At 41.1% G+C, this 10,141-nt stretch overlaps 1 protein-coding gene across 4 annotated transcripts in view; it reads right to left on the bottom strand.

The window, feature by feature from the left end:
• Positions 1-3,006, bottom strand: part of LOC131470172 (calcitonin gene-related peptide-like) — a 4,096-nt gene extending 1,090 nt beyond the window's left edge. Inside the window, exons 1-3 of one of the 4 annotated variants that reach the window (XM_058645810.1) lie at positions 2,889-3,006; positions 1,754-1,845; positions 822-956 (exon numbers count right to left, since the gene is read on the bottom strand). In XM_058645810.1, coding sequence (XP_058501793.1) covers positions 822-956; positions 1,754-1,839 — 221 coding nt within the window. In that variant the 5' untranslated portion in view covers positions 1,840-1,845; positions 2,889-3,006. Of the gene's footprint in view, positions 1-821; positions 957-1,753; positions 1,846-1,941; positions 2,286-2,888 lie in introns of those variants that run through there. The other 3 variants (XM_058645813.1, XM_058645812.1, XM_058645811.1) reach the window with 3 other exon arrangements.
• Between the last annotated feature and the right edge of the window lie 7,135 nt (positions 3,007-10,141).

The following is a 10,141-nucleotide window of genomic DNA, read 5'->3' as shown; positions in this document are numbered from 1 at the left end:
AGCGGCCTGTCCATGCTGTTAGGGAGGGGACACACAAAACACATGCAGAGAACAGGCTCATAGATGTGGGAAAACATGCAGTTAACACTTTCATTGTCACCATCTTCCCTTTTTCTCTTTCGCTCACACACCGCTTCTCTCACATGCATTTCTTCTCGTGCAATCAGAGGCATCGAAAACTGAAAGGAAAAACTAAAAACATTACCCCACGCTAGTATCATGCGCTAACCCCATTCCCATCATTCCCAGAACTTGTCATCCTTTTACTCATGTGCCAAAACTCCCACCCTCAGTCAATCTCCTACTCATCTTTTTCACCCACAGGACAAACAGAGACCAGTTGTTTCTCACTGTCATGCAACTCTACTTAATTGACATCATGCACACTTATTCGTTCCGTTAGGCATACACCGTTCACATGCCCGGCAGGCAGGCTGGAAATAGTCCCTTCAAACAAAGTCAAAATCAAACTTATCCATGCAGGAGCAGGGTCATGACAGAGAATAAGGATTTCTTTTTTATTGGTCTGTTGACGATCTATTCTTCGACATGACATTATAGACCTGTTTTTTCTCTCCTTCGGTATGCTGAAACGTACATACCTCTACACCTGATTGAAGTGGGGCATTAAAAAAGGCGCATCCTCAGTGGTGTCAAAGTGAAACCAGAAAATAGTTCAGTGTGCCGCATTCTGTGAATTTGATCTTTTCATTTAAGTTTAACGTAACATGTTAGCCCCTCTCTCCTTTCACTGGTGGTTTCTGTGCACAGAAAACTTCATTTTAAAATATGCGGTTAAAATGGCAAAGTGTCGTCCGTACCTGTTTCCCTCAGTTGCCTGCTGCTCCAGTTCCTCTGCTGTCATCTGCACAAACTCCTTCACAATGGCGTTGAGTAACCTTCGCGCCTCGTAGTCCGTGAGCGTGACTCGGCCCGACATGGATTCTAAACCTGGTCTGTGTGTGTGTGAAAGAAGGGTGATTGGGGGAGGTTTAGGGGTCAGACGGGTTGAGGGAGGACAGGCATTGAGATCAGTATGAAATCCTTCTACAGAATTATCACCTGCAGTTAAAAGAAAGGGTGGGGGTGATGAACATGTGGGTGTTGGGGTGGGTCGGCTGCTGCTGGTGGAGCGGGTGGATAGATAAGATGGGACGGGAGGGGAGGGGAGAGGGTTTTGCTTGGACGTCACCAACTCTCAGAGGGATGACGTCTGAGTTGGAGGGCCCTCGGCCAACGCGGGGAAACAATCTGCAGAAAGTGCCCCATCTGAGAGACGGGCTGATGTGCAACTGACTTTAGATTTATTACTAAATCAATAGCTTCATAGGAACAGTGTGGGGAGTGGCTTGAATCCCCCATTCAATAAATACATAGGTTGCACTGTCTCCAGCTGGTGAATTATTCCTCATCATTTTTCTTCTTTGGTTTTATCCTTATCCAATGAGATTACAAAATTAAAATATGAATAACAAAAACCTGTCGTGTTTTTAAACTAAGAAATTGTACCTGAGCATACAAGTCATATATTTTCCCAAATTCAAAAAACATTTTAGCCACATTTTTCCAACAAGAAAGGAAACTGATTGACATTCTAGTGACAAATATTTACCAAAAACTGTTTACCACATTTTTTTGAGGTCTCTCTGTGCATCCACCTCTCCTCTACATCTCGAAGTTTGTCATTTTAAAAGACAAAAATCCATTTTACTTTTCCACAAGAGTGACGTGTGAAATATGAAGTGTCTCTCACCTGGCAGGGGCGGCTTGTGAGCAATACATCTGGCAAATGACCAGGGCGTAGGCAACAAGGAAAGCGGAGATCTTCAACATAACCATGGTCCCCTACATGAGAAAGACAATTCTATCAGCTGCTGCCAATTACATCCACAGAATGCTAAAACATATTTGCAAGTCAGCCATAAATTCATCAACACATACATGTAGGAAACATACATCAAAGTGTGGGATCCTCTTTGTTGTAAAGTTGAAAAGATCTTTCTGTCACTTTCCTGAGAGGGGAGATCAGCTCTACCCACATCTTGGTTTGCCTCTATTTATCTCTGGTTTCCTGCTGAACATCCTCGCTTTTACCTCCATAAACTTGCCTTCAAACCTGAGCCATCTAACAGCCCCCCAATTATCCTCTGCAAAACGCACTCTCCGTCCTAAACATCCAGCCAAGAGTACAGGACAGGTAGTTCTCTCTTGTTGTACACCTAGTCTCAGAGTGTGACTTGTCTGCGGGTGTGCCTGTCTGTGTGTCTGTGTGTGTGTGTGTGTGTGTGTGTGTGTAGGTGGGGTCCTACAGTACACTGTGTGATGCATGGAGCACTTGCCAGAGCTAGAAGAGGAGGGGTAAAAAGAGAAAGGGAAGGAGGGGGTACTCAAAGCTTGGCAACTCCCTTAGGGACCAGTGCATTAGTGTAATGAGCAGCCACCTCTCCCTCTCTCTCTATCACATTCTCTAGCTCTGTCTCACACACACACACACACACACACAAACACAGTAAACCTGGTCCTGTCAACTCTCGCGTCTAGTCCCTGTGTCACTTGCTGTTCTTCGTATCTTCTCTCCATTGTTGTTTCTTTCTTTCTTTCTTTGGCCGTCTTTCTTTTTACTCTTTGCGGCCATTTGACTTTGTCGGTCTTGCTCTTCTGCCGTACCAGTAACCAGACTTGACCCTCACAACCATGGGTGATGGGGATTCTGATGACCCTAGTGGCCACAGACCACAATCTCATTACCAGCACACAATCACATCACCGCAGTGCAATGCAGGGACTCTTTGTCCACATCCCCTCAGATCAAACACATACATAAAAGAAAAACCAAAACTGCCAAAACCAACACTTTGTCCGACACAGTATTAAAAGTCACCACTTACCTTCAGTGATAATTGCCCAGCGAAAGTAAATAAAATAAATAAATATATCTATGAATCTCTATGCAAAACACAATAAGTTGACTTTCTCTCAACTTGCAGAACAACTCTTGATTCTGTTGCATGCAGTGCCAACGCACCAGCCTATATATCCCACCACTTGGATTTGTGCATTGACTGTGTAGGTGTTTAATTATCCACCGGCAGCCAATCACATCGCTCTGATACTACAGCGAGCCAATGGGATGCCTCTCCTCAGTCCTGGCTCACTATAAGGGATATGGGATTTGTGCTGACGTCATTGCCCAGTCACTAAGTGCTCCATTCACAAAATCCACTGGTCATTTTGACCATTTGCTATCCCCAATTTGCATTGATGTCATTAATTAAGTCGGAAGCAAAGCAACGCTATAGTGGCTCTGGAGAAGCATCACCAGCAATAAATATTTTAAAAACCTTCCAAAAATGTTACATTGCATGCAGTACCTCAAATGCCAAATTGATAAGCACAAACCCCCCCCTCCCCCCACCTCCCCCACACCACCGCGACCCTCCCAGTCAAGCACTTGCAGGCGGGGCCATCTGCTGGGGAAGGAGGTGCACTACACAGTGACGCACGTCTGGGCTCTTCATTCATAACGCTGTTTGGATGGCACCAACTCCAGCACTACACCCACTGCGCTTAAGCTCAGTATAAACCATCCACATTGAGCTTATGTAATCTGCCCGTTTTGATTTGATTTGCAACACTATGAGAGATGATTCACCACAGACAACAAACTTCTTTACATTCCAGGTTTCCACATGAGTCAACCCTGCTCAAGGTGTACATTAAAATGACTTTCAAACTGGGCCATTTTGTATCATTTCCAACTCATATTTTGCAATAAAAGGCAATAAAAAGCCAACAGCCTCCAGACCCACTACAGTGAAACATCAAACCATATTAAGTTAACAAAGTGATACCACAGTCAGTCCAGTAATGATCACTGCTGCCTGCATGGGCCTCCTCCCACACACTGAGTAAACAAGTTGTCCTCAGCAAAGATCAATCGATGACAGCTTTCGACAAGAGCCGTTTCTCAAAAGCAATTACACTACTGTTTGTTGTGCACAATCATCTCAATTCCCTTCCTTTTCATTAGTGTGCGGGGCAGCATGTGTGTGTGTGTGTGTACATACCAACCACACAGTAGGTGTGTATGTGTAAGATTATATGTCAGAGTAAAAGAAGGGGGAGTGGAGGGTTTGCCTGTCCTTGTCTGCGTCATAGAGGAACCCCATTAGAGAGGATGAGCCTTTTAGTGCTATTGAGCCACAACGCTCATCCATGTCAGACATTAAATCACTGCTGAACAGACAGTTGCCAGGTCTCCATCCACATTTACATACCTACATCACCTTTCCACATGCACATGTCCTGACAAACTTTGAACTCCGGAGAGGATGGAAACACAGACGTAGGAGCAGCACAGTTACAAATATCACCTGCACAGAAAATACAAAACTTAATAAAATGATATATAATAGATCATCTCCTTTAAAACACCTTCATTTATTGCAGTTGTATTTGACTGCATGAGTAACGTGTATCTAATACAGTCCACTGCCACCTTGGTATCTAAAGTTTTAAACCGCAGCTGCAAGAAACAACTATTTTTAAATGTGTCCTTTCCCGACATGACACTGACACTTGCCATATAATTTACCCGTCGAGTGACATATATATCAATTCTCTTCATAAAAATGAGATAAACAAAAAGACATTCTTTTGTATGAAAGTTGTTTTTAATTACAGTTGAGGATCTATATGATCATTCGTGCTGGTCTTTAAAAATCAATTGGACACAGACTGAAGAGTGGTTGTCTCATTGTTAAACTATAAAAATAAAAAAAACTTGTGTATTCCTTTTTAGTTTTTACCTGTGTGTGTGTGTGATGTACGTACATCATCCGTGTCGCTTTATGTTGCCGTTCTGTGTGTGTGTTGCACATGCACGCGTATAGTATATATAATATGTGCTCATATTTGTCTGTGTGGATGATCCTTTGAGGTCATCTGCATCACACTTCACCCCAGGGAGCTGAAACAGGCCGGTTCGACTCCTCCAAAGTTTTTCACTCCGTCCCTGAAAAAACTTGGAGCTCGGAGTCAATACAGTAACCTTTGAAGCCAGACCTCCCCCAGCCGAGATCAACATAACCACTGTGGTGTAAGTTATTACTGGGGACACAAAGATGACTGTGTCTGTTGCTGCTGGTATGGCATTATTGGACAAACACTGCGCTGTATGTCATCCTAATGGCTCAGCTCCTCCAGGACAATCAAGTGTCTAAAGTGTGTGAAGGAAACAACAAATAAGTTGTTGCAGGCTAAAAACACAGTCTTTCATGATTAGTGTTAAAATCACAACACTGGAAAGAGGAAAAACACCACTCAAACTATAACTAAGAATTACTTGCTGCAAACACTTGTTCTCCAGCGGACATTTTTTCTATTCTATACATACTTTATCACAAGGCACTTTACATGGTGAGGTCAAGACTTTACAATTATTATCGAGAAACTCGACAGGAACACAATCAGCAAGCGCAACCACAATCTTTGACACAGCCAGACCCAAAGTGTATGAACATCTGCCCCGACCGGTTGGGGTAGGAGAGAGGAGAAAAGGAGGGGAAGTGAAGGAGGTAAGTGAAGGAGAGATGGGCGAAAAGAAGCGGGGGAGAGATATAGACCAGGAGCATTTCAAAAATAAATTAATAAATTATCTTTAAATTTTCATTAATAAACAATTATCATCATCACTATCATCTTCATCATCTCATGTGACACGCTTCTTGCCCCAACGCCATCTGGGATTGATTCCAGCTCCTCGTGTGACCCTCAGAAAAGGACAAGTAGACGAAGGGTGGATGAGAATAATATTAATGTTAGCAGTAATGAGTAGCTGTATGATATATAGTAATAGTTACACTATAGTTGTAGTATTTGAACTGTGATGTTGAAACTCTGGAGTCAGGCATATGGAAGCACATGCACTGAACTGTACTTGTTATTCTGCAGCTTCATTTGTCTGTTAACTTGTTCCACATACTTCACCATAGAAACTTAATTCAAACTTCAAAACAGTAGTGTTCCAAAGTATTCAACTTTTTGTTTTGCACATTTTTTCCTATTAAACTTAATTGGAAACTTCTTCAAAAACACAGATGTCCTGCTCTTTAATAGTTCCACATACTTCAACATTCAAACTTCAAAATGTTCAGCTGAATTAGAACATTATTATTGTAATATTAATGTTACTTTCCAAAATATTCAACTTCTACTTATGGGTTCCACATACTTCAAACTTAACTGCACAAACGTAATTCAAACTTCAAAATGTCCAAAGAAGTAGGATTTCCATCCCTCAAAGCTTACAGGGATTTTCACTCTAATCCCAAATTTTACATTGGTGATTATTGCATGGGAGTTTCACTTTTAGAGTGGAAAACAGTGAAGAGATGATTTTCAACTATTTAACAAATGTAACTTCAACAGTAACTTCAGTTCAGTTTCATAGTTTCATACAATGTGACTTCCAAAGCACAGTGAGTTACTGCAATTTATAGTGCAATATAAACAGAGCTCTCATGATCTTGGACGTTCCATTTTGTTTTCATTTACCTCTTCAAAAACCTAGGGTCTTCGACTTGGCCCCAGCAATGCAAACTATGGTCTTCATTTCATATAGAGTCATTTGGAATTGAGCTAATTTAGCTCTAGTTTTCTCATTGAAACTTCTCATTCGTACCAAGTCAATGCAGCGTGTCAGTTAGAAATCCAACTGCAATTTTTGCCCGAATATTATTACTAACTATAATTATTCAATTTGTTAAAAGACACACAATCATCTATAACTTTGACTACTTTGACAAATAGTTTTAGGCATTTTACTATAAAAACAGCAGCTTTTTCTTGGTTGTGGCTTCCCCCTGGTAACAGGTAACTAAAAAACGAGTTTCCAACCTGGACCTGGCTTTAGGAACAACTGACTCGAGACTGTACTACAGCTTGTAAACATAGCAACGCAGAGATAATAAATACAAACCTGTGGCTTCAGCATAACCGGCCAAACAATGGGTGACACCACAGTTAAGCGATGGAAAGTCAACTGACCGTAGTCTCAACGCTCCTTTATGAGCTGATGCCACGTGTTGTGTTTGTTGAAGGGACATGACTCTCAGTGTTTTTCTGCTCACAGCTGCTGTTGTTGCTCACTCCACCTACAGAAAACAATTCATGAAATAAGATTGATATTAGACAGTGGTTATTCCATGGATATCTGTTGTTTCTCTTTCAATAACCTTTAAAGGGAACGATTAAAACAAGACTAATATGTGTGATACAAACAGAGATAAATGGCAACTGCTCACACCAATTCTCTTCGGCTTAATGAAGGACATTGTGGGAATTGTAGGAAATCACCAAGGAGCCAATATAGACACGAATGATTGACTAAAATACTGTTAAGGATGCATTCTGTTGTCACACCGATTACTCTCCATGACACTTAATTGCTTGTGATTCAATATCTTCTAATATTATCCCTCTAACAAGCCTCTTAAAAAAACACACAGTTTTTATATTTAACATGTATATTATCTCTTTTCGTACCTTTCATGTTAATTATTCACTATTGTTGCAGTTTCTTTTGCTATTGCTCTGACTCACCTCGTGTTAAACAGTGATTAATCATTGTACATGCAGCTACACTGTCATGTATGCTGTATGTATGTTGATTTCACTTATTTTCTTCTGTAACCATGTTAATGCATAGTAGAAAAAGACTTGTGAGAAAAACACCACCAATGGTTGAAAAGGTTTAATAAATTATGAAATACCTTGTCTTTTATTTTCCCTGATAATTTCAAAACCATATACAAGCATATTTATCATTGGTTCTTAAAAAGGTAGTGTCTTTTTCACAGTCTTTTTCTTAAAACTAACATCCTGATGTTTCCATCATTTTAAAAGCATCTTTTAGGTTGCGATAACAACACACGGTATACGTTTAAACTGCAGGACTTCTTCAGAACTTCTGCTTAAAAGGTGCAAATTCATTTGCTGCTATTTATTGGTTCGGCTGTAGCCTTTTCAACATGTCACAACACCCACTGACCCATTACAGGCACACTAAGTGAATTACGTGGGACATCTAATAAGCTGTAAATGTGGCTAGTATTGTAATGTAATACTTTTCCATGTACAGAAAGCATACATCACCATTGGGAGGACAGACCATGTTGATAGGGTCACAGTCGGGTGATATGATCTATGAATGGTACTGCTCACCAATGGGCACCTCCCAGTCAGTAAAGGCCAGGCCCATCCTGATAAATCACTTCCTGGAGAGAAAGGAAGGCAAAACAGCACTTAAGCCATTATCCAACTGCAGCCTCCTGTAATGGCTCTCAATCTTCAAATCTAATCAGTGGCTTGCCACCACAAAGGAGGCTCACCACCTGATTAAATACAAGTTCAAGTGGTGGAACTGGTGTCACTTTGTCGTTTTACGCCGGTGGGTGACTGTATTCAAACACCTGGAATGATGTGTTCGCTGGGATTAGTCGGCCGGAACAGAGGAAATGTGTCTTAAAGCGGGAGGTACACACTTGAACATGCTCTGTCCGTCAAACAAAGTGGACAAGCGGCCACACAGAAGGTCATGCTAACATTTCAGGGTGTCGTCTGTTATGAAAGCATGTCAAATGTCGAGGAGCAAGCAGGACGTATTAGGTTTTCAGGCATTTGCAGTTGTTTATCCCCAGACATTAGGGAGATTACATTCAATCGTTTAAACCTCAAAGCATTAATCAGTGGCCTTCAGCAGTGCGGGAAAGATGCTGGCCCTCATGGCTCTGACATCACTTTCTGAATGGCTTGCTCGTATTTATTTCACATTCATTCAAGACAAAAGTAGCAAACAAGAAAAATAGTCCTCCGAGCAATCGATAGCTATACACTTACAAATGCTGTAGACATACAGAGCATCACTAAGGAGAGCTTGTGTTTCTGAAAGCTCCCTGTCGGGAGTCCTATTAATCGTGATTACACAAGAATGAATGAAGTGACTGACTATAGTACAAATATGATGTAATAGCATTTGAGTTGTGCAGCAAGTACGCTTGCCAGCTTGACTCTATAAAGTATTATAAAGAATTATTCAATCATCCACTCACATTTTCTTATAAAGGACAAAGGTGTTTATGGATTCCCACACACATCTCAGCTGTGATGTGATTTTTAGAACCTTACAGACACTAAGGCAGGTATAACACCATTACATACTAGGTGGTGAAATACAATAAATGCAGGTCAGCAGTGTTCATAAAATGCATTTCATACCTGGGCACCCTATATGTACACACAATGATCATGTTCTGAACCTGAACTGTGAGGCATTATGGAACCTACTGTATATACTGCACAAAGGTCTACGGCTACCATTAGATGTTTTAGCAATTCTATAATGACCAAATAATCTCACTATATTGGAATACAAAATCCGGCAACGTGTATGCAGTTCTAAAATAAAATAAAAAAAGAAAAGGAAACAAAACTGCTTCTAAAAGGTGTGACCTCCCCTCCCTCTGTTCTACTATTTTATCTCCACAAATATCTGCTGTGAAAAGGGCTTGGTTAGGGCAGGTTTATTTAAGACATGCTTGAGCATTAAATACACATGTTATATGAGATAGTGGTGACTTTTGCACAGTAGTGTAGAACACTGCATACGGCTACAGCCGAATACTTTACTCAAGCAGACTTAGGTCAGAGGAATACTGTGAAATTGAATAAAGTGGAGGGTTTTTATTCTTGGAGCCACAGGAGCAGGCATATGAAGTGGAATCATTGTGGTACCTCATATGGGAGATCTACATGTGTAGTGTGGTCCACAATTTAGTCCATTGTTATTCTCAACAGCAAAAATAACTGCCGTGTTGCAAACATGTTAAATAAAAATGCAACTGTAAAGGAACAGTTATTGTAAACTGTATAAGAACAAGAATGCTCAGAATAGCAACAGACAATAAAGTAAGAATCTTGATTGAAACACTCCCGCCTGACTTGATTTCCCATTTACGTTATCGGCGTGGGTTGAGATTTTGTTTGTTGATGACATTATTTTTGCTGGAATGACTCTGTGCGCTCTGAAGAAACCATGGAGTGACTCAGACTGGTGCCCTGTCAGGAGCTGGGCAGAGGAAAG

Source organism: Solea solea, chromosome 12 (genome assembly GCF_958295425.1).
Source record: "Solea solea chromosome 12, fSolSol10.1, whole genome shotgun sequence".
NCBI lineage: Eukaryota > Metazoa > Chordata > Actinopteri > Pleuronectiformes > Soleidae > Solea > Solea solea.
This window is presented reverse-complemented; position numbering and strand designations above follow the sequence as displayed.